The sequence below is a fragment of the Pteropus medius genome, unplaced genomic scaffold (assembly GCF_902729225.1).
Source record: "Pteropus medius unplaced genomic scaffold, Ma_sr-lr_union100, whole genome shotgun sequence".
In the NCBI taxonomy this organism is placed as follows: Eukaryota; Metazoa; Chordata; class Mammalia; order Chiroptera; family Pteropodidae; genus Pteropus; species Pteropus medius.
The window spans coordinates 35815100-35839429 of record NW_024355205.1 but is presented as its reverse complement, the minus strand read 5'-3'; the positions used below and the strand labels follow the sequence as shown (position 1 = coordinate 35839429).

The window sequence follows — 24330 nt, the reverse complement described above, 5'->3', positions numbered from 1 at the left end:
CTTACTTAGGGTATTTTGAGTAGTCAGGGCCGGTCTCACTGAAAACATGTTTCAACCAAGACTGAAAGGAGGTGGGGGCTGAGCCGGGCGGGGGAAGAGCATTCCTGGTAGAAGGAACCCCGAGTATGTGCCTGGCTAGGCTGGGGACAATCGAGGTGGCCAGTGGGGCTGGAGCGGAGTGAGAGGACGGGAGAACAGTGAGACAAAGAAGTCAGAGAAGTGCCGGACAGGCCAGTGCATCGGGGCCTTGTAGGACCTTGGGCTCGTGGGTCAGATGGGAGCCATCGGTGGGTACTGACAAAGGACAGGTCTGACTTTTGGATTTTGACAGGGTGCTTCCAGCTGCCTGTTGAAAACAGGTGGTAGCGGGAAAAGACAAGAGCAGGAAGACTTTTAGGAGGTCGCCTTGCTCATCCAGGGGAGAAGTGGTTAGATTCTAGGTATATTCTGAAGGTGGGGTCATCGGAGATTACTGATAGACCAGTGTGATTAAAAGAGATGATTCTAAGATTTTTGAAAAGAGAACAGGGAAAGTTTTGTGAAGGAAGGACTTTAGGGACCTAGGTGGGTCCTTCCGAGATAGAGGACAAGATGTATACAGACAGGAAGAAATATGAGGGAGACCTGGAGATGGGGTGCTCTGGACAGCCACAGGGGACAGTGAGCGTGTAGGTGTCCTTATGGAGAGCTTTGGTGCCTGTAGAATTCTGGAAGCAAACAGAAGGCAAATCCATTGGGATGACCGAGGAGAGTTAACGGTGCTACTATGTACAAGGATGTGGGCAGAGAGAGGAGGGACGGGGAAGCTCAGGCCCAGAGGGGCTGGGGCTGGGGGTGGGGGTGTTAAAACCCAGAAAGGGTCTCTGCAATGGAGGGCTGTCCATCATGAACTGTGGCCTTCAGTAGAGCAATGGCGGCCACCAGCAACCTGTGGCTTGGCAGGAAGGGAGCTGGGAAAATAGAAACAGCCCCTCCCCTTCTCCTACCCTCCCATCTCCCGCTGGGGCCCCCTACCTGATGAAACCCCGGGTCAAGAGAGCCCCCCTCAGTAGTGCTGTTGCTGGCCTGGCAGGGCGGGGCGGGGGGCACAGCTTTCAAAGACGAAGCCAAGAGTTTGATTTAAGTGACAGGAAACAAAGGCTGGAATAGAGAATGGGTTAAATTATTCTTAAGGAAATTTAAAAGCGAGAGGATTAACTGGGTAGGGAGTCTGGGGGACCTTTGAAGAGGCTGTCTGCTGACTGAGAGAACTGAGAGAAAACTAACCATTTTTATATAACGGCACCATGTTGAGAGCCGGGCATTGTTCAAAGAGCTTTATAGCATTCTCTCTGGTTGATGCTCACGAACTACTCATGGATTCCAGCTCTCTCACGAGCATTAAATAAGACACGTACATGCTTTAGCCTAGTGTCTGGGGTATAGAAACCTTCAATATATTGGTTGTTATCCCCATTTTAACGAATACCAGCAAAACCCCAAAACAAACACTGAAGCACGGAAAGGTCGCTCAACTAGAAGTAAGTGGTGTTCCAACACAGACATATTCCGATTCTAGCTCCCAGGTCCTCAAGGTCTTGTCCACCACTCTGTTTTCTCCAGAGCTGTTAGAAACTCTGCAAAGGAACAACTGGTGAGACTTTGGAGACAGATACGGGCCAATGCCCGCACCGTGGGAGCACACAGCGTCAGGAGCGACAAGGGAGAGGCAAAAAAGTTCGAGAGGAAGAGATAAATGTGGAAACAATTTGCCGAGGGAGGCAGGGACAAGTAGCGACAAGGGGACAGCTGGCTGGGTTAGACTTCAAGAGAGAAAAGGTCCTGAGGGAAAGATGACACGGCCAGGAGGTGGAAGAGGGGGGTCCAGGAATTAGATGCAAGGTCTACCAGTGACTGAGGGCTTAAAAAATCAGATATCTTCATTTATTTTTTTTCTTTCATTTAGCTCTTCTCTTTCTGGGGGATTCGTCGGATGGAAGCCAGTGTTTACCACATAGTGCCTGCCTTACAGGCTTTCGATACAATTTTTGCTGAATGAAATGATGCAGGTTTTGTGTGCATTTAATTTCACCTCCATGTACTGATTCGGTTTTGTGGTATCACTCTTCTGTAGGTCCGACGTCACCTACTTTTTTTTATATCCCTCATAACTATGCTGATATTGTGCATGCATGAACAACGCCAGCTGGATGAACCTTAATTCAGTTAATATACATTTGCATGAACATACTGATATTAGAATTTGAATTATGTATATAATTTTCTTTGCATGATCTCCACGGCTCATATATTTTTCTTATTTTTCAAACTTTCAAAGTTGACCCTAATCTACTCTTTAATCCATTTTTTTTTTTTACACCTACAGCACCTGGTCTTCCTAGGTGGTCTCCTATCCAAGTACTAACCAGGCCCGACTCTGCTTAGCTTTCTTTAATCCTCATTTTTGACCACTTTCCTATCTGAATTGTGGGAAGCAGACTGGTTTTCTCCCTTTTTCTGATATGCTTTTCACACTTAACGCTTTTGTGACTCGTGAGTGTTGACTTGGAAGGCCCTCGTGAATTTTTTTTCTTTAAGATTTTTCATCCTTATGCAACTTCTTGTCACACACTCGCCTGTGACAAATGAGATCGTGCGTATATTTACGACATACATTTTCAAATTTCAGCTCTCTCATGAGCTAGCTGTGTGATTTTGTGTAAGTCCCTGACTTTTCAGGCTGATTTCCTCCTTCATGAAATGTGGTGAGAGGAAAAAAAATTTCAGTGCTTGTGTTCAGCCTGAGGTAGTACCGTCCCAACCTGGCTTGTAGGCTGGATAGGCGCCCTTGGGCCCTACTCAATCCCTCTGGGCCTCAGCTTTCTCAGCTGTAAAGCGAGTGTGTTAAGAGTGTGTTAACAGCACCTAAGAGCTGTTTTGAGAATCCATATTTATCCTGGAAAGGGGTTGCTTGCTAAGTACTAAAACATCATAGTTCCCTTACATTGGAGATGAGTGACAGCATCATAAACGATGTCACCAGCCATTAAGATCTTCCAGCCCTTGCCTACCAAGCAACTTTTTGATGACTTAGCTCTCTGCATAGCTTTCCTGTGGCGAAATTCGTTATTTCCATTTACCCGAAAGCAAACCTCAGTGTGTGCGTTCAGAACGGCTTGGATTCAGGTGTAAAGGACAGAGATATAACTCCCGCCTTGTTGGCCACTTCTGGCGGTTGCTGATGGGCAGCTTACCCTCTTCCCTGGCATAAACAGGAGTCAAGTCTGGGTCTCTGTCACCTGAGAATTGAATGGGGAAGGCAATCTGCCTGGTCAGAAATCTTGAGTCTATTTCAAATCTTGGAACACTATTCGTCACGGATGTCAGTGTAAGTTACAAAGGGACCACTAGGGCTCTTGCAAAGGACAACTCCTGTCATCCCTCCTGATCTCTTGTAACAATTACTGTGCTGTCCACAGCAGAAAACGTAGTTTTGCACAATGACCAGTGTCTGGGATATACATTTTTGAAACATGTTTTGGGGTTATCTTTTATTTTTATTATACTGTTACATAATGAAATATGCAACTCCTTGGTCGATCTCTGAAAGTTTAAATTTTGTCTTTGTCACCGGGTAACTGGTGATCTTGCAGCATCCGATCAGACTGTCCTGCAGGAAAATACGCCTGGGACTTCAAATAGTTACGTTGTTCCAAGTAGTTCCGCAGCCGAACAATTCAGCTCCAGCCCAAGTGCCCTGTCTCAGCTGGTGACACAACCGTGACCCTTCTCGTTCCATCCAAGCCCATTTTGCTGATTTAATCCCCGAAGTGTTTCTGAACCTGTCTCTCCCTCTCCTTCCTCATATTGCCCTAATTGCATCGACACTGCTTTCCTATTGCAGGGGTCTACTAAGTGCTTTTCCTGCCTCTTGGTTTTAACTCTCAAATCTATCCTGAACTGAAACCCTTAGAACCTTTCAATTGCTCCCAATTTTAAGTTTCCCCCTCCCATTTTAACTTCTGAGTTATTGGGTCCTATCCACATCTCCAAAGTCATCTCAAGTTGTCATACTAAACTTTGAGTTCCTCAAACTTGAAATGTTATTCACGCCTTGGCCCATCGTTGTTCGTATGCTTGGAATCCCTTTCTACACACCTAAGTCTGTGAAATTCCAGTTTCTCTAACATTTCTCCCTCCCACAGGGAGCTAGCTCCCTTCTATCTCTGCCCTAAGTCTTGTCACGATTTCCTTACATCTGTTTCCCCTAAAAGACCTTGAAGTCTTTGATGGCAAAGCTGTGGCTCATTCCTTCATCTTTTTGTCTCCATGACTTGATAGCTTTTGCCGAATTAACTGACACAAGAACAGACTGCACTTGTACAGACATGTTTGGATTGTTTGCTCACCAACATATAAGAATTTTTGCTATTTGGTGTAGTTATAAAAGCTAGCACGTATATGATGCTTACTACACATCAGGAACACTTATCAACCCATTAAACCCTCACAATCTTATGAAGCGGGCACACACAAAATCTACAGTTTACAGGTGATAAAAATTTGAGGCTCAGAGGTTAAGTGATTTACTCAAAGTCACACATCTAAGAGAGGGGACAAGACCCAAGGTCAGTCCCACTCCGGTCTGATCTGAACCTCTGCATTTAACCTCTATATGCTCTGGAGGTTGACGACAATGTATAGAATCAGAACGACCATGAACACTCCACGAAGGCAGGGATACTGGTTTTGCTCACTGCTGCAACTTTAGGGCTCAGAATAGGGCCCCAGAATATGCTGAGTGATTAACCCAGTTAGGTCAGAAACCTAGCATGGCAATTAGGGAATTTGTTTGGCCCTTGTCCACTGCTCCAACCTCAAATCCTGTCTTCCAAGAGAATCTTAATTACTCTTGGTTCCCGTGTTTCCCCGGTTGCTGCTTCTCGCCCCTGGAACAGACCGCTGCCAGGCCGTCCTGCCCGGCTGAGCCAGCGCTCTGGGCGGCTTTCCCCCCGCTGGCGAGGCTCACATCCTCGGCGACGTGCTGCGTTTTCCTTAACCCTTTCTGAGCACTGCCCGGCGGGGTTCTTCCAGGACTGCGGCTCGGTCTTATTCTCTCTCGCGACGAAGGCTCCCCGTAAGCGTTCGGTGTGCCCCCGGGCCACAGAGGGTCAGTGTCCGCGGACCCCGTCCTCCCCGCACCTGTGGCTTCCCCGCACCCCTCTCCGCCCCTCCCCGGAGGAAGCTTCTGGGCAGTTCTGCTGAGGGCAGCGCGACTGTTTTAAGGGTGTCGCGTCTTCAAAGCGAGCGATCTTCGTGCGGGGGGCCCGGGGGCAACACACTGGCCCCAGATGGCCGTCGGGGAAATGTCCCTTCCGAGAGCTCGAGGCGGGTTCCGCCGCCGGAGCCGCGGCGCGTCCCGAACCCCTGCGCTCAGGCGTGGAGGAGCTCCGTGCGCGCCGGGGCGCGGGGCTCCGTCCCCGCCCCCGCCCCCACCCCCACCGCGGTCCCCAGAGCATCCCCCGGCGCGGCCCCCGCCCGACCTCCGCCCCCGGCGCCCGCCCGCCGCGCAGCTGGGCCGCCGCGCGGCCGCCTCACAATGGCCGGGCCCCGCCTCGCCGCGCAGGGATCCGGCCGCGCGCCGCCCCGCCCCCGCCGCCGGCGGCCCCGGGCCAGGCCTTCGCCCAGCAGAGGTTTCTTCCCTGCGCCCCGCGGACGGGACAGTGGCGCGAGGGCCGTTCTGCAGGCCGGGCCCGTCCCGCCGGCCTTTCCGCGGCGCCGGGCGGCCCCCGCCGGGGACTACTTTTCCTGCCGCGGAGGGACTACTTCCGCGGAGGCGTCGGCGCTGGCGGCGCGCACGGCATGGCGGCGGCGGCGCGCCTGAGGTAGAGGGACGCCGGCCCGCTCAGGCCTCGGCGCGGCCTACACGCTTCGCTCGCCCGCTCCCGCCCCTCTCCCCGCGCCCGGCCATGGCGGAGCCTTCGCCCGCCCGACGCCCGGTGCCCCTCATCGAGTCGGGTAAGACGCACGGCCCGCGCCCCCCGCGCGGCGTCCCCGGCCCGCGCCCCGACCCCGACCCCCTCCCGCCGGCGCGCCCGCGCCTGACCCGACTCCCCGTCTTCCCGCAGAGCTGTACTTCCTCATCGCCCGGTACCTCTCGGCCGGCCCGTGTCGGAGAGCCGCCCAGGTAAGCGCGGGCCCCGCGGGCGGCGGCGGCCGTGGCCGTGGCCCGCATCCCGGCCGCGCCGCCGCCTGGGGTCGCGGGAGGCGGGCGCGGGCGGGCCGGGGTGCGGCCCCCAGCCCTCTAACCGCACGTCTCGTCGCTGCAGGTGCTGGTGCAGGAGCTGGAGCAGTACCAGGTGAGGGCTGCGCCGCGGTCCCCGCCCCGCGCCCCCCGCCCGCCCTTGTGCGGGGCCCCGCAGCCGGCCCCGCCGCCCCCGCCGCCCCCCGCCCCGGACCCGCGCGGTGGTCACTCGTGTGCGCGTCTCGTGTCTTTGCAGTTACTGCCGAAGAGGTTGGATTGGGAGGGCAACGAGCACAACAGGAGCTACGAGGAATTGGTGAGACTTTTGACATTTCCGTCCTGGTGTTTCCGCGCCCCCGACCCCCGCCCCCTTTTCGGGGCTCCAGCTCGTGGGGCCAAGTGACCGAGCCGCGCTCGGAGGCGGGTGGGCAGTCGGGACGTCACCGGGACCGCGGGACTTGCCCCCAGGGGATTTTGTTTTGTTTTGGGGTGGTCGGGTTTGTTTTGGTGGGAAACGGCCGTGGGGGGGCGGCGGTGGGGGCGACTCTGCGCGGCGGTTTGCGGCGGGGAGGCTCCCCAGCTGCCGCTGCCTGCGGTGAGAGCCGGGGGCGCGCGTGCGCGCGGGCGGTGGCGCGCTGGCCATTCAGCGAGCTCTTCTCACCCGTCTGTCTTCGTAACCCGACTTGTAACTCTAGCTCTGATTGGTCATCCTCCTTTGGCCCCGCCCAGGTCTCGAGACCACTTGTTCCCTAGGAATAGAATCTTGGGTGCCTGAAAGGTGGGGAAATGTTCCTCGTTGGCATTTTTTTCTTTCACCCCATCAGCATAATAAAAAAACATTGCTGCTGTGAGAATATTCCACTCCTCCATTACTTTTGCCGCTCTAAACTACACTTGTTGAATGCCTTGAACTGATTTATTTCGATGAATTTTTACAGTGATCTTGCTGTACATATATAGGTCCTAACTACGAAGTTTCTGTTTTTGGAGCACCAATATGTAGATTATAGATCTCTTTTCCTTATCCTTTATCTGTCGGTCTGTTTAGTTGCTTTCACAGTATGTGATTCGGTTTTATCCAATCGCTTGTCCTTAGTGGAATAAAACATTTTTTCAGGAAAATGTTTTTGTCAATTTTTATATCAGGACAAAGGATTTTTTTTTTTAGTTGCGGGGCCTTGTTCTGCATCTTGTATGAATAAAACAACTCATGAATGATCTTTTATCCCAGTTCTAATATCTGTAAGCAAAAGTCGGTAGGATATGGTTACCATTCTTAAAGAAAAGAAAAATAATGGACTTGTCATCTGTACATGAACAGTTAAATATTAACATGGTCCGATGAAAGTAACAAAGGGTTTCTTTTTCAATTGCCAGTTTTAATATGTGCCTTAGAGGTTTTTTGATGAAAACGTTTAAAAGCGAGTAATATTTTCAAGAAAGTGAGTTCTAAAAATTATGTATGATGGCAGAGTTTTTATATTTTGAGGTTAATACTTTGAAATTTTTAAGTCAAAGAAACATAGGACTAGTTTGTTGTATTTTACTCTTGTTGATGAGAAATAATAGTGTTTTCACTGAATCAGGAACTTTGATGAGACAGTGAAGTGCTACTGAAGAGAAAATGTACACATTTTGAGGGCAGTATAATGCTCTAACTACTGGAAAAGTCACTTTTAAATACATTTATGTATGTTTTGGTTTTTGCTGTTAGAATGGCTTAAAACCCTACTTAACAGTTCTGCTGAAAATTATTCAAAATCTCTGATACACTCCTGTGATGTTGCTATGACACATGTCATCACTCATCACCTGGCTGATTTGGTCTGGTGGGTGTCTCACTCTTTTTATCTTTCTCCCTCCCCCATCCCGGCACTAAGTGGTAGAGAAAGAGTTTCCTGTATATAGGAGGAGGATTATTTTATCAACGTATATGGATAGCTTCTAGTTTCCCAAAGTCTTTTTTAAAAAATATTTTAAGTGTTTCAGATGAGGATAATGTAATGAACGCCCATGTAACAAACAAATTCATTGCTAATTTGCTGCATTTACTTTGGCTTCTTTTTGAGGTGTATTATTTTTTTTAAGCTATTAAATCTTCAAACATAGAAAAATAGAATAATGAACCATCCACCGGGTGGGTGCCCTTATCAGTCTCAGTGATTCCGAAAGAATGTTGTATCTGTTACCTCCTTCCCCCCCAGGCTGTATGGTTTTTGGGCAAATTTCAGACATTCTTTTATTTCATTGGTTAATATGCTGAAGTATTTTAAAGTAAATCTCAGACATTACATTTCACCCCTAAATTGTACAGGGTGTATCTCTAAAAAATTTAAAGATGATTTTTTATGCTACCACTGTTCCAGTATCACGTTTATAAAATGATCCATATTTCCTTGATATTACGCGTGGGTGGTGGGGGGGTGTGTGTGTGTTGTATACCTAGTTCATATTCAGATTTGTTCTCTGGATGTGTTTTTATATTTAGGTTGAATTGGGGTTCAGACAAAGGTCCATGCGTTGTACTGATTGTGTCTTAAACGTCTTTTTATCTTGCATAGTTTTTTTTTCCCCCCTGTGCCACTGATCTGTTGAAGAGCCTGAGTCAGTTACCCTGTAGAATATTACATATTTTGGTTTTGTCTTCACTATTTCCTTATGTTTGTTTCCTTACGTCATTTAACTTATTCCTTTTTCTTAATAGTTGTCATTCTTGGATCAGAACCATCCAGGGATTTTTTTAAAATTTAATTGGAATTTTCATGATTTATAGGTGGTGAAGAAAGAGGAAAAAGGATCCAGAACTATAGAATTGGATATAGGAATTGGAAAGGACTAGGTTTATAAAGATGGGGTGTATTTAAAAGGGAGAAAGAGATTTGATGTGCTTAGTCATTGAATAGCATGGCACAATTTTGTAGGCCACACTCTTCCTTAATTAGAAAACAAAAATCAGAAGATCCTTATTTTGTAGTCTGTCATTAGAGAATTTATTGTCATTAAGTTTTTTAAAAAAAATAATGTTCGAGTAAGCCTTTTGTGTAAGGAAAAGTCTTTAAGAATTATTTGTAATAAAATCAGTATTTGGTTTATTAGAATTATGTGTAGTCATTTTTTTAAACCTTTAAGTTCAATTTTAAATCTTATATTTATAGAGACAAGTATGTTTTATCTTTTGAATGTTTAAAATTTTTTTTTAATGCATACAGCACCTGGTACTCCTAGGTGGTCTCCCATCCAAGTACTAACCAGGGCTTAGCTTCCGAGATCAGACGAGCTCGGGCATGTTCAGGGTGGCATGGCCGTAGACTGATTGTTTAATTTGTAATGATAATTTAATCTTAAAATATTTATCATCACGTACATCCTCAAAGTTCCTTGGGCATTTCACACTATATTTACAAATATATCATTATTTTAATCACTGCAAGATGGCAAACTTAGATAATTCTTAGTATAATGATTCTAAGGATTTAAGTCAAACATTTTAAATTTATAAGTTATTTTTTACTCTATCAAACATTATAAGGTCAGAAATTACAAAACTTGTAAGTATACCAGAATAAATGTAACTTGCATGAATATAGCAAAACTTTCTTTTTTTCATCTACTTATTTGTCAGTATTTCTTGGTTGGTTATGAATTAACTTCCCAAACCAAGGGGGAGAGCAGTATTACCATCTCGAGGTCCTTGTGGGACGAAGAAATCAGGTTATGATAGAAGGTTATAGACAAGACTGGGAACTTGGACTCATTGCCAGATAGACTCTATTTGAGTCTCAGGTTGAACTTTTTTTCTTTTTTTTCTTAACATTTTATTTTTTTAACCTCCCACCCTTGGTAACCACTAGTCCATTGTCCATGTGTCTCTGTTCTGTTCATTTGTTGCTTTTAGGTTTATATTCTACGTATAAGTGATACCATGTGATTTTCAACCTTTTTTGTCTGGCTTATTTCGCTTAGTATGATTATTTCAAGGCCCACCCATGTTATTGCAAATGGCAATATTTTATCTCTTCTTATGACTGAGTAATATTCCATTGTATATATGTACCACAGCTTCTTTAGCCAATCATCTATCGTAGGATATTTCTAGTTGCTTCCATGTCCTGGCCACTGTGAATATTGCTGCTATGAACATCGATGTGCAAATATCTTTTCAGCTATGAGTTTTCAAGTCTTTGGGGTAAATACCCAGTAGAAGGATTGCTGGATCATATGGTAGATCAATTCTTCGATTTTTGAGGAACCTCCATACTGTTTTCCATCGTGGCTGTACCAATTTGCAGTCCCACCAGCAATATATAAGGGTTCCTGAACTTTTTAAATAGTATATCTACCTATTTACTAATTTAAAATGACAGTTTTGCATTTTCCACCTGTATTGCAACGAATCTCATTATTTTATATTCATTGTGAGATTCTAAAGATCCTTCATTTTGAGCACAGCTGATCTTGGATTCTGCATTTTTTTGTAGTTGACCATAGAATCTGTCATTTTATAGGCATTTCATTGATAACTTGGGAATACTTAATGATCATGGCAGTGTGATGACAAGTTATAGTCTAGCAATATAGCAGTGTAGAAATGAGAAGTTTGGGTTTTGGTGCCAGGTGACTGGGCTGTAATCCTGACTTTTTTTGTGTTCTAACTTTGGGCAGATTATTTAAAGTCTCCCTGTTTCTCGATCTGTATAACAAGGATAACAGCAGTCGTATCAAAGGGGGTTGTGAACATTGTCTAAAAAAAAAAAAATGGCTTTATAGTGCCTGGCACAGTAACAGTCAGTGGTGCTGATCAGTAACAGTGCTGCTGACAGGGTGGTAACTCATAAATTATGGACTTCCCTCTTCACTTAATTTATATCTTAGGAGATGACAAGAATACAGTCTGGATGAGGTGTAATGCCTGAATGAATGATACTTGGTATTTACTCATTTATGGATGACCAAGCACAGTGTGAGATAGGAAAACTAACAGCAGTCTGTTTAGCTCAGTGTTGAATAATGGTCATGGTGTTGCTAGTTAAGAGTCACTTAGCTTTCGCTGTGCTTCTTTAATTAATTAATTAATTTTATTTTTTAGGCGAGGCAACCCTTGGTTGACCTCACAGATTGCAAGGACCATGTCAGCTTACAATCTCTTATTTTTTACGCCTACAGCACCTGGTCTTCCTAGGTGGTCTCCCATCGAGGGACTAACCAGGCCCAACCCTGCTTGGCTTCTGAGATCAGACGGGATTGGGCTTGTTCAGGGTGGCATGGTCATAGACTCACTGTGCTACTTTAAAAGAGAATAGGTATTGCTTTCATAGGCTCACCTGATCATAACAGCTATTTGCATTTAAGGGACAAAAGTGACGTGACCTTTTTCCTTTCAAGTTGTCTAAATCCTTACACATATTTTCCAACTTGTTCCGTTGGTTTCTGAGGAAGAGTGTTAAAATCTCCAACTACCATTATGGAGTTGTCTTTTTAAAAAATTTCAGTTCTTTATTTTGGAGAGCTGTGTCATTAGGTACATACAAATTCAGAATTATCTTCCTATTGAATTGACCCCACCCTGCCCTCCTTTTTAATAGTCTTAATTTTTTCTTAGAATAGTTTTAGGTTTACAGCAAAATCGAGTGGAAGATAACAGGTATTTGCCAAATTCCCTGGCCCCATAAATGCATAGTTTTCCTCATCATCCATATCCCCCACCAGAGTAGTATGTGTTAGAATCAATGAACCTGCATTGACACGTCATAAGCACCCACAGTCCATAGTTTCCTTAGGGTTCTATTATATTTACATTAAGTCTCACATTACTGTAGCCACACCAGGTTTCTTTTGGTTAATGATGGCATACCATATCTTTTTCTGTCCTTTTAGTTTTTCCTCATTAAAGTGTGTTTTCTGTAAAGAGCATATAGTTTCGTTATTCACTCTTTTTCTTGGGAGTGTCTTAAACCATTTGCATTTAATATAATTGAACAATTGTGTTAAGTTTGCCAGGTCCCTATTTTATATATGTCTCAACTCTATTTGTTCTTCCTCTTTCTTTTGGATTAAATAAATATCGTCCTAGTTATTTATTGCTTTTTAGTTAAGTACTTTACCATTTTCCAAATAAATTAAGTTAAAACTGTTAGTTGTCATCCTCTTGCCCTTTGGGCTATTATCATAGTTTACTTTTACGTATGTTAAAAATTTTTCCAGATGTTATTGCTCTTGTTTTAAAGTTAATATTCATTTACTTACCCACCTGTTACCTCTTCTGACATTTTAAATTCCTTGTCTGCATCTTTCCATGTATGTTGTCTGATTATTTTTTTTCAGTCTGAGCAACTTATTTCTTATAATGTTTTTTTCCTCCATTTTTTTATTGTTTTGGTTTAAAAACATCTTTGTCTTGTCATTATTTTTAAAGGTTATTTTTGTTAGCTGTGAAATTGTTTTTTTCCTTTCAGCACATTAATATGCAAAGCTAGCAGTTTTACTATTTTTTTCGAAGATAATGTTTTTTCCTCTTACAGCTTTTTAAGATTTTCATTTTGTCTTTTATTTTCAGCAGTTTTACTATGATGTATTGTAGTCATTATTTATTACTGTGTAACAAATTACTCCAAAACTTAGTGGCTTAAAACAACAAAGACTGACTATCTCAGTTTCTGTGAGTCAGGAGTCCAGGCACAGCTGAGCTCCGTCCTCTTTCTCAGTCTCAAGGCTGCACTCTGGGTTGGCCAGAGCTGGGTTTGCAACCGAAGGCTGGACTGGGGAAGGCTCTGCTCCTGAGCTCACGTCGTTTTTGGCTGGATTTGGTTCCTGGAGGGGATTGTTGGACCGACAGCTCAGTCCTTAGCGGGCTGTAGGCTGCCTTCAGTTCCTTCTCCCATTAGTCTTTCCAGCATGGCAGCTTGCATGAGGAGATAAAAGCTGACAAGACAAGTCTGCTAGCAAGACAGAAGTCACGATCTTTGTCATCCAGTCATGGAGGTGGTATCCCCTCAGTGTTACTGTATCCTGTTGGTTAGAAGTAATTTACTCAAGACAGTGAATATTCAGGAGGCATGGGGATCATTGGAGGCCATGTTAGAAGCTACCGCAGACACCTAGGAGATTTCTTTGTATTTACTTTTCTTGGGGCTCTCTGAGATTAATCTGCAGGATATCAAAGAGTCTAATGTATAAAGTCCCAAATGGAAAAGATAGAAAAATGGGGCAAAATATTCTCAAGAGAGAAATGTTGAGCATTTTTGAATATCTGGGCCATCTGTGAATCTGCTTCTAGTGACCTCCCTCTCGACCATGGGTCACATGTTTGCCTTGTTATGTATTTTGTTATCTTTTCAAGTATGCTGGGCCCTTTTGTGTTAAAAAGAGTGGAGGCTGGATGGGGGGGAGGTGGATAAGGTAAAGGGGGTTGAATACGAGGTGACGGAAGGATATTTAACTTTGGGTGGTGAATACAATGCGGTGTACGTACAACATATTGAATTGTACATTTGACACCTATTTGATTTTATTAACCAGTGTCACCCTAGTAAATTTAATAATGACAAAAAAGAGTGGAGGCTGAAGTAATATAATTAGCCGCAGTCAAAGACTTGCTCATTTTTTCTCGCAAGCTGTTAGTGTGTGGGGCTGGGTCAGTCTAATTTGTATCTGCTCGTCTGTCTGGGCTTGTTGCAGCTACAGGTTTCGAGGGTGAGATAAGACTTTACCTTTCGGTAGAGTGTGGGATTTGGGCCCTGGTGAGATTCCTGAGGTGTCTGTATTTTATAGCTGAGTTGCCAGCTCTCCAAACTTTGTAAAGTCTTCCTCTCTTAGTCCCGTTGCTAACTTTTTGGGTTGTGGACGAGTGCTCTTCACTCTCCAGCCCTGCTCTTGGCTTTCCACCCTGTTGTCCTCGCCGTGGGAGGGCCTCTGCAGTGCACTGTGCTGGAGGGGTTCTCTCCCTAGCTGCTCTGCACCGGATTTTGGCCCCGTGCAGTTGCGGAGAGAGTGGGGTGGGTGCAGACTCACTGCCTGAGGCTCCTCAATGGTCCGATCGGTCCTGCGAGCCCACAGGTGGCTGTTAGGTTTAAAAGTTTGATGGGTTTTTCTTTGTTCTCATCTATGGTCAGTTCACAGAAGGGCTCATCAGTTTCTGGGGTGTAGCTAACTTAAATTTGTTTCCTCATCTCTTTGATGGGTTGAAAATTTGTTTTTAAGCTAATCCAGCTTCTTATTGTTAGGGTGAGAGCAGTAGTTTCACATGATCTCCTTTTAATGGTTGGAAGAAATGATTACTTTTAATCTTTAAAAATTCTGTGGTGTGTATAACCATCTTTAGTTATCAGTAGGTACACCTGTGTATAGTAGGCATATAGTAGGCTCTCAGTATTTATTGGAAAGATGAATTTTTTTTAATGCTTAGTATATTTTCTTTTTGAGTCCAGTCAAGTTTGGTTATTAAATGGTGTTTTGTAAATTTGCTGATTTCTTCACATGGTTCTAAGATGCATACTTGGTCTGTAGTCAGGGCCTGTGCGCAGGGTGGCCATGGGACACATGGGAGTTGTCCCTTTTAAGCTCCTTTCATCCATTTCACGAAGAATGTGCAAAATAAGTCTTGATTTTTGTTTACTATCTTTTCTTCTTTGAGTGGAGAATGGGAAGTGGCATTTTGAACACAAAACTTCTATGTTAAAATTATGAAATAGCTATCGTAGTACAGGATGAATTATGCATGCAGTGTTCAGAATTAGGTTGGGACTTTCATTTTAGTATTTCTAATGGGATAGGTGAATGAGATTTGGATGTGAGCATCTAACTGCGTAGAAGAAATTCTCTTGATTTTAATCAATTTGCATATATTTGGCTTTAAAAACTTGTAGAGGCCACTTTGGTTGATTAGCTCATTACTGGCCACTTTTACCAAAACAGCATACCTGACTGCAGTGATCCAGTGATGCATTGTTGCAGAACTAGGCAGCCTGAGTTTATATTCTCAGCTCTGCCATTCAGCTCTTGGATTCTGGGCAAGTTTTTTAATGCTGGTGCCTGTGTTTTCCCATCTGTAAAATAAGGATAAATAGTTGAGAGTTACAGGAAGTAAGTGTACTTAAAGTTCTTAGAACAGTGTCTGTCAGATAGTAATCACTATGTGTTTGCTGTTATCATTAATGTAGTGAGGAAGTAGTCAAAACCTTAACACATAGGTTGTGTCTTGTACACTGTAAGCACACAATTTTACTTATTATTTTTGCATGAGAATTCGAAGTCTTAGTACCTTTTGCAGGTTAGTTACTTCTCCTGTAAGTATCTTGTCTTGTAACTGGTTAGAGGTAGGGCTAGGACTCGTAACCTCCTGCCGGTCAGGAGAGGCTCCTCCCACTTTATTCTGGTAATTGTTTTAGTATCATTGGTATATTCGAAGTTGCTTCCAAATCGAGAGACTTTGGCATGACAAAGACCTCGTGGTAGAGCCTCCACTGAAGGTCTTCTAATTTGCGTATCGTATTTGTATGTAAATGTTTGAAGATGTTGATAGTGGCCTTTCTGTAGGAGTGTAGCAAGTGACATGCGGTTCTTGAACAACAGTTTTGAATTGTGGGAATCTACTTATGTGAGCTTTTTTCGGTAAATATGTACATTACCGTAAATGTATTTTCTCTTATTATATTCTTGATAACATTTTCTTTTCTTGAGCTTACTTTATTGTAAGAATATAGTATATAATATATACATACAAACTATGGATTAATCGACTATGTTATCAGTAAGGCCATCAGTAAGGTAAGCAGTAGGCCATTAGTAAAGTTTTTAGGGAGTCAAAAGTTATACTTAGATTTTGACTGCATGGGGTTTGGCACCCTTAATCTCTGCGTTGTTCAAATGTCAACTGTAATTAGTTCATTAGCCTTTTATCTGTAAACTGTGACTAAAAATTGTCATAATGTCTTAATGTTAAATAAAAATTGCTTGCGTTCATTGTACAATATTTAGAAAATGTAAAAGCGAAGAGAAAATAGAAAAACGACTAAAATGAGGAGTGCTTATTTTTCTTTATATATATACTCTAACAAAAATAGGATCTTTAAAAAAATTATACCGTGAATTCTTTTCCATTTCTCTGGAGGAATTTAACCATTTGCTTGTTGGATATTTGGTTGATTTCCAGTTTTTTCTGTTAGTGATTATAAAAGCTCTGTGTCTCTGCATTTATTTATCTATATCTTATGCAATTGTCATTTATAAATTCCTAGAAACTTAATATTGAATAAAATGGTTTACATGTTTTTAATGCTTACTATAAATTTGCTCTTAAGGCTCTGCCAGTGTAAACTTTTGGCTACCATGTGAGAGTATACAGATTTCTTACCCTGATAACGTTTCTAATCTTTGTCAATGTAATGGATGAAATAGTAGCTAATTTTTGAGTCGTTTTTTTTTTTTGTAAATACTACACAAAAGAGCTTTAACCTGTATAACCTCATTTAATTATATTTATTTTAGAATTATTTCAGACATTTCAGGACTCAGCTGTTGAACCCAGAATCTGTATCAAATACAGTGCTTTTGACTCTTAAAATATTAAGACCAAAACATTTATTCGAATACTTTCATAAACTCGTGTTTTATGTTTGTATTGAGTTTTTGAATTTATTTTAATGATATAACTAAAATGAATAGGTTATATTGTTTTTGGTCATTTAGAATATGACAGACTTCTTGATGAAATAATGAACTAGGAAGTCTGACTAGGAAATATTTTAATTAATGTTGAAATCTGGTCATCACTGTGTTTATGTGGCTGAAATTATTTTACCAAGTACTTTACTATTTCATATCTTCTGTAGGTTGTTGCATGCTAAAAATCCATGCATTTTGGAGTTTGCCTGTCTCTTCTGTGTTTAATATATCTTGTGAAACAATATTTTTAAAAATAAAGTTTGACTTTTGGGGGAATATTTGCTTCTTAAGTTCAATAAAGGATTGAGGTCTTATTTTGATCATATTCTGCTTAGAAAATTGTTATTTTGATTTGGTACAACAGAAAAATCTCAAGTTCACTGTTTTCAGATGTTAGCTGATTTATTGGTAAAGCCCGAGAATTTTGCATCATGTATTTTATTCCTTTCAGATCCGATGGTAGGTCTAGAAACAGCAGGAGGAGAACTTCCTACCAAGAATATCAGAAATCTTAAGATATTTTTCTTTTGAATAATTTGGAAAAGTTGTTATAGTCTAGAGGTAGGGGTCATTGTCTTGGTAAGAGGAAGAACATGACAGGTTACGTAGAAATAAATGCTAACTTAGGATATATCCCTGTTTAGTATTGGAGTCAGCATTAATAGTGTTTTCCAAGTAACCTCCACTTTACTAGGGTGGTTGGTTGGTGGGTGACTTTGCTATAGATATTCAGCATACTGTTATGATTTGTGATTGCATGGTTCATAAAAATAGGCTTTTGGAATACTTCATCTGCTTAGAAGCAGGGGTTTAATTAATAAAGATATATAATGTCTTACAGGTCTTCAGGTGACATTCATATAGTGATTTAATGATGCCATTAAATGTCTCTTTCTGCTTGGGCAGCCTTGACATTCTGGCTTTTTTCTCTCAAACTTAGTTTTACAGTTGCTAGATGGCTCTTGCAGTGATATCCTAGAAATGGTGAGAGGGAAGGATTCTTTATTCCTAGGACTCTTATTGGAGAGGAGAATTTTTCCAGAGATATTCCCCAGGAGGTATCTTCTCAGTTTCATTGGCCAAAACTAGAGCACATGACCTAGTTATGAAGGAGTCTGGATGGAAAGGTGAGGTTCTGCCAAAGTGGGGGGGTAATGGCTGTTGGGTGAGCAGTCACTTCCTGCTCTGTCTGGGAAGCCAAAACTGGTCCACATTTCTGAATTAAAATAAATTTAAATGCTTTTAAATGAAAGATCTTCATGCTAACACTGGGACATTTCTCTGAGTGTTAAGTTCTTTTGCGTAACTGTTAAGCTCTCTGATTTCTCTAGGAATGTTTATCCTGTCATCGACTACGAAACATTTACTTCTTTATGTAAAGCTTAGGAAAGAGGCCAAGAACATCCATTTCATCAGAAACCGAGGGGAATTATTTAACCAAGGAAGACACCACATTTTGTATTTGTATAAGTGTTTTGTCATTTCTTTTCATTGTTGTACTGTATTTTTTATTGTATAGGAATTACGATAGATGATAATTACATGTTTCCCATTAAAAGATTTCTAGATGTAGTTTAACATATTGCGAGGGAAAACTAAAGGCTAGATAGGCACATATTAAAGATATTAAATATTCTATATCCTAATTAGATTACAGCATCCCATACTTTACTGGAAAAGTTACTTTGTCCCATAACTTTCTAATTAGTTAGGATAACTAGACCCTACTACTACTTTCTGTAACTGCTACCCTGGGCTTGAAGAGCTCATGCTCTCCGCAGTGTTTGGCAGTAGTGATAGTAATCAAGGGATCCTAGGATTGTGGCTGATAAACTCTCTGAGACTGAATATGCCAACAGCCAACAAGATGGTAGAGAGAATGGTTATTGGACTCTTGTAGGGACTTAGTTCTGGCCTGACTTCTGGGGATCTTGTATAACTGGCTTACTCATTGGAGTTGCTGATAGAGACAGTTCTAACATTCATGTCTAGGACTTAAAAACATCGAAGGAACATAATATTGATTTGATCAATATGCCATTAATTTTTAATAATATAGAACCATTATCTATTGATTATTTTTGTTGCCTATATTGGGACTAGAACCATGTTATTTTCCAGATGCACTTTGTTTTGTACAAAATTAAGATAATCCCCTCCCCTCCATCTTTGATATTATTGTTAGAATCCTCAGAAATGCAAGGAATCTGTAATTTTCTTTATGGGAATTAGAACTGCTGTGTGGAATTCATGTTCCTGTTATATCTGGACTTTGCCCAAGTATGCCTTTGTCGAAGCCTCCATTGTTTTAATGATTAGTTTTATTGCTTATTCAACTCAGGCAGTTAGTGTAATCTCCTTCCAGATCATTTAAGAGAGAAAGTAAGATCCTGTCTAGCACTGGGAGGCAACCTGTTTAAAATTTACTTTCCATACCTTTTCTATCTAAAGAAGTTCCTTTTATCCATACCTCTTATATCCAGTCTTCCAGTTCTATTCCCACATAGGCTTGATTATAGAACTTCAAAACTTAAAAGTCAGTTGTATAACTCTGTTCTTTGTCTACCTGAATAGTGGAAGTCTCAAAGAAAACTATTAGAGAAATAATTTTCCCCTTACAGAAGCCATTTTGCCATCTCCCAAGGCCGTTTTATATTAAGTATTTAAACCTTTTGCATAGGCGTATTGTTTAGCTCAATCAGTGCAATTAGTTTAGTGGGAGATTTTGTTTTCAGATTTGCATTAGGGAGGAGTTCTTAGATCTGATTTTCTTGGTTCCTGTCAGAATTTTCTTCTTTTTCCTCTTACCTACTATTCCCCTCCTGTCATGAGCTAATTATCTGCAGTAGTTTTTGGACTTTTAGACTGACACTGAAGCACAGAGTGCTAATTAATTAGTAGGAAACACTTTCTGAGGTCTAGCTGAGCTTTGATCTTTCGAGTTATGCCTTGGAATATCTGTCAGGGTGGGAAATGTAAGTCAGGTCGAAAAGTCGAAGCTATTTTCTGTCACCGGGGCTTATGAATGAAATGTGATATTGCATTCAGGCTTATTTTATATTTGAATTCACCTTTTTTACCATGTCACCCAACCCCGCTCCCATCTGGCAACCATCAGCTGCTGCTTTGCATCTGTGAGTCTTCGTTTAATGAAGTCCAACGTATTAATTTTTTCTTCCGTGGATCGTGCTTTTGGTGTCATAATTAGAAATATTTGCCCAACCTGAAGTCATAAAGATTTTCTCCAATTTTTTTTTATTATAAATTTTATGGTTTCAGATTATACATTTAAACCTATGATCTGTTGAGATAATTTTTGTTTATGGTGTGACGTATGAGTCAAAGTTATTTATTTTTGGCAAGTGGGTATCTAATTATTTCAGCATCTTTTGTTGAAAAGATTATCTTTTCTCCTTTGAACCTTTGTCAAAGATCAGTGGCCCTTATATAACAGACCCTGAAGTCAGGTATTGTTAGCTCTTTGTTTTTTTTCAAAGCTGCTTTGGCTTTTCTGGGCCATTTTCATTTGCATATGAGTTGGAGATTGAAATTGTCAATTTCTGTCAAAAAAAAAAGCTTGTTGGGATTTTGATTGGGGTGACTTTGAATCTATACATCAATCTACTGTTTATTTAGATCTTTAATTTTTCTCTCAGTAATGTTTTGTAGTTTTCATTGTACATGTTTTTCACGTGGTTTGTCAGACTTATCCCTGAGTATTTAATATTTTTTAATGCTATTATAAACAATGTTGTTTTTCATACTTGCTCTCCAATCAGGTCTTGTCCAATAAGCATGTGGCTCCTGATCATCTGTTGCAAATCTGCCAGCGCATTGGTCCCATGTTGGATAAAGAAATTCCACCCAGTATTTCAAGAGTCACTTCTTTACTTGGTGCAGGAAGGCAGTCTTTGCTACGTACAGCAAAAGGTACCTTAATTTGAAGAAGTGTTCTGCTTTGTATTACTAGCTTAATAATTATAATTGTGAAGTAATGTAAGCATTGTGGAAGAAAGGTGATATGTAACTATAAACTATGCTGTGGACTATAAAATTCTTTGCATTTAGCGTAGACATTGAATTTTATTACATAAGTGTTTAATGGGTCCTTCTGCATTTAAAAAATGATAAAGGTATAGATGTTAAGCTAAAAAGCTTGAATTTATTCTGAGATGTGTTTGAGGTTTTATCAATGTGAGTTCTTAATTTTCCACTTTGTAGCTCACTTATAACTTCATTGAATGTAATTGTATGTGTCTAATAAACTCTTTAAATGCTAGAAATATTTCATTTGATATTTAGATTCTTGAAAGCCCTTTGTTATAAGGGGAAAGTGATTTTCTAAATTTGGTAGCGGTTTGAAAACAAGCACTCAATATGTACAATTGCATGGTTCTTTTTTCACCAGTTTAATTTTTTTGCTAAGTTATGTGGTAGCAAACTGTTGGAATTGCTGTTCTTTTTCTGTTAGCTTGGTATAAATCACTTAGATTATATGTATGTGATATGATCTATGTATGCAACATGGCTTAACTGCTAATGGGCAAGAATGTTGGCTCTTTTGATCCTGAGCATACATCGAGTTCATCCCCATGATTATTTGAAAGATCTATTGCTGATGCAATGCTGTCTCTTAGATGTACCACCAGTATAAAGGTCGACCAAGAAAGAACCCTCCCTCCTGGTTCCATGCCAGACTGGTTTGTCAGCTGTAGTTGTTCCTTAGTGCTCTATGGCCATGCCACACTGGCTTGAATCAGGAAACTGTCCATATTCTTTCTTCCTTCTATGTCCCTGTTCACTTGTAATTACTCTGTTTTAGGTGGTTATCTAGTGGTTGCCTGGGTAGCCTGTTTTCTTCTGTTTACTTGTGTCAAGTTCAATGTCGTTTTGTGATGGGCACTGCTTTAGAACTGGCAGACTTTAGAAGACACTTCATTCAGCAAGCTGTTCTAGGGTAGGGACCATATTTCTCTGTTTTGTATTAGTGCCGTGGGAGGATGCCTGGTAACTGCTCTTTGATCATGATCGTAGTAATGAATCCATTCATGTAAAACGTAACATGCCTGTTAGTTTGGGGCACCCGAGGCTCAGTAGAGGTTTAGTATGATGCCTTCCTTCCCTTCCTCTTTCAGTTGTGAAGAAGCTAATTTCTAGCACAGCGTGATCTGTGTGTTCTGCTGCTCTCTCCTCTAGAGTGGGCAGACGTTTTTTCTTAGTATATTTGCTAGTAGGTCAAAGAGGGAAGGGACTTTAGAATTAGTGTTCAGTCTCACAGATCCTATATATGTGCTCTTGTGAAGGATTATCTGTGACCCTTCAACAAGAGGAAAGCAATTTAATTTTGTCAATACTTCCTAAGGAGATTAAAGTCATGGTAATATTGGCCAAAATTAATTTGAAAACTCAGTAACATTTAAATGGTTACTTAAGTCAAGGATTTTCATGTAAATCAAAGACATTTAAATTTTCCTTACAAAAATTTACATTTTTGGAAAGTTGGATCAGTTGTGATAAGACTTTTTATCATTAATATTTTATGGTATAATTCTGCATTGAAAAATAAAAACATTGAATGGGACTTGGAGTTAAAAGATCTAGTATTGTGCTTCATCATGACTGATCATTTGCAGTGGATCTCTTTGAAGGTCCTGGAACCTTTGAGCCTCAGTTACCTCACTTATAAATTGGCAATCAATACCTACCTCACAGGGTTGTTGTGAGGATTCAATGAGATAATGTACGTGGAAAGCACTTTGTAAATTGTAAAGTGCTACACAATGTTAGTTGTCGTTGTTGTATCTGAGATGTCTTAATTTTTTTCCCTTCAGAAATAGTCTAATAAACCTCTAGGGCTTTTCTGTTAAAGTATATTAGTTGGTAAAACTTTAAATAAACAGTTTATTAAAATATACGTAAGTATTCTATAAAATCTTTCTTGGGGTTAACTTTTCAAGATTTTATGTGTATCTAAAATTCATTTTAAAGACTGCAGGCACACAGTTTGGAAGGGCTCTGCCTTTGCTGCTCTTCATAGAGGAAGACCTCCTGAAATGCCAGTGAATTATGGTTCCCCACCAAATCTTGGTAAGTGAGGTTGGCCATTCAGATGCCGAAACTGTTCTTTTAATTTCTTGACCAACTTCGTAACTGCTATATTAAAATTAAAATGTAAAAGGAAATACTAGTAGTAGTGATGTTTCAGTAGTAACAAGTATCAATTTTCAAACTTGTTTTCCTAAAATAATTTCTAGAAGTAATAAAGATTACTGAAAATAATTTAAATTATAACCAGAAGTCTGTACCAGTGATTATAGTAGAACACAACTGGGAAGAAACTTGTGTCCTTAGGATTTCTTGAACTTAGATTTTGTTTTGGAGTTTTTCTTAGATTTTTACATATTGGCTCCCCCTTAACCATTTTCGTTGTTTTTATTTCCTAGTGGAGATACATCGAGGAAAACAACTCACAGGGTGTTCCACTTTTAGCACAGCATTTCCAGGAACTATGTATCAGCATATAAAAATGCACAGAAGGATTCTTGGACATCTATCTGCTGTTTACTGTGTAGCATTTGATAGGACAGGACATAGAATCTTTACAGTGAGTTAACATTTTAAACTCAATTTGTTATCTGGAGCACTTTAGTTCTTCTGAATCTTCTAGGAAATCTTATAAAACACATAGATTCTATGTTTCCCATTCTCAGGGATTCTGGCTCCCGCAGGTCTGGTGTGGGGCTCATAAATTTGCATTTGTATTTGGTGTCCCAGGTGATTCACATGCAGATAGGCCTCTGTCGTGTTTGTGAGTCATTGGTTTAGAGTGGTGGTTCTTGGGTATGATCATCAAGGATGCTTAAAAGTGTCTGCCTAGTATTTCTTCAGCCCATTCTAGAACTACTGAATTAAGTCGATTGCTACTATGTGTATTAACCAAAATCAAACCCCCACCTCCCCCAAATATCCAAATCTCTGTAGGTGATTCATAGTCACATTGATTACTCACCGATTCAGGGAAATTGAGTGATTACTTGAACACTGAAATGTTATTTTATAATTATTATAAAACTATATATAAATATTTGGAATTTAATTTGCCTTTTTAATGTTTTAAGGGAAAATTAGGAGGAGCAAGAAGTTTAGATTTTATTTCTCAGTTGTGAGATTCTGCGTAGATCCTCAGATGCTTGCGGAGTGGATGGGTGCCGCTGCTCCTATAAATTTAAGACGCTGTTCTTTGGTTATTTAATAGAGTGCGAGTCCAGTTATGTCTTCCTTAATCGTTTTTGGGATTGCCACCTACTCTTGTTTCTCAGCCTATGAAATGTAAATCTGTCTGAACACTCATCAAATTATTTAGCTTGATGTGAGCTAAACTGACATTTAACTATCGTTAAGTGAAATAGGTGAGCCATGAACTTTAGGTGGACTTAATACTTAGCAGA

The 24330-nt window shown here is 41.1% G+C and overlaps 1 protein-coding gene and 1 pseudogene across 2 annotated transcripts in view; one reads left to right on the top strand and one right to left on the bottom strand.

Moving 5' to 3' along the window:
• Positions 1 to 5689: 5689 nt before the first annotated feature.
• The window catches only part of BRWD1 (bromodomain and WD repeat domain containing 1), a 92596-nt gene continuing 73955 nt past the window's right edge, over positions 5690 to 24330 (top strand). The window contains exons 1-7 of one of the 2 annotated variants that reach the window (XM_039857691.1): positions 5690 to 5997; positions 6108 to 6166; positions 6309 to 6338; positions 6480 to 6539; positions 20662 to 20812; positions 22871 to 22969; positions 23326 to 23486. In XM_039857691.1, the coding sequence (XP_039713625.1) occupies positions 5949 to 5997; positions 6108 to 6166; positions 6309 to 6338; positions 6480 to 6539; positions 20662 to 20812; positions 22871 to 22969; positions 23326 to 23486 (609 nt within the window). In that variant the 5' untranslated portion in view covers positions 5690 to 5948. The remainder of the gene's footprint in view (positions 5998 to 6107; positions 6167 to 6308; positions 6339 to 6479; positions 6540 to 20661; positions 20813 to 22870; positions 22970 to 23325; positions 23487 to 24330) is intronic. The other variant, XM_039857692.1, reaches the window with a different exon arrangement.
• On the bottom strand, positions 11378 to 11496 carry LOC120599050 (uncharacterized; annotated as a pseudogene).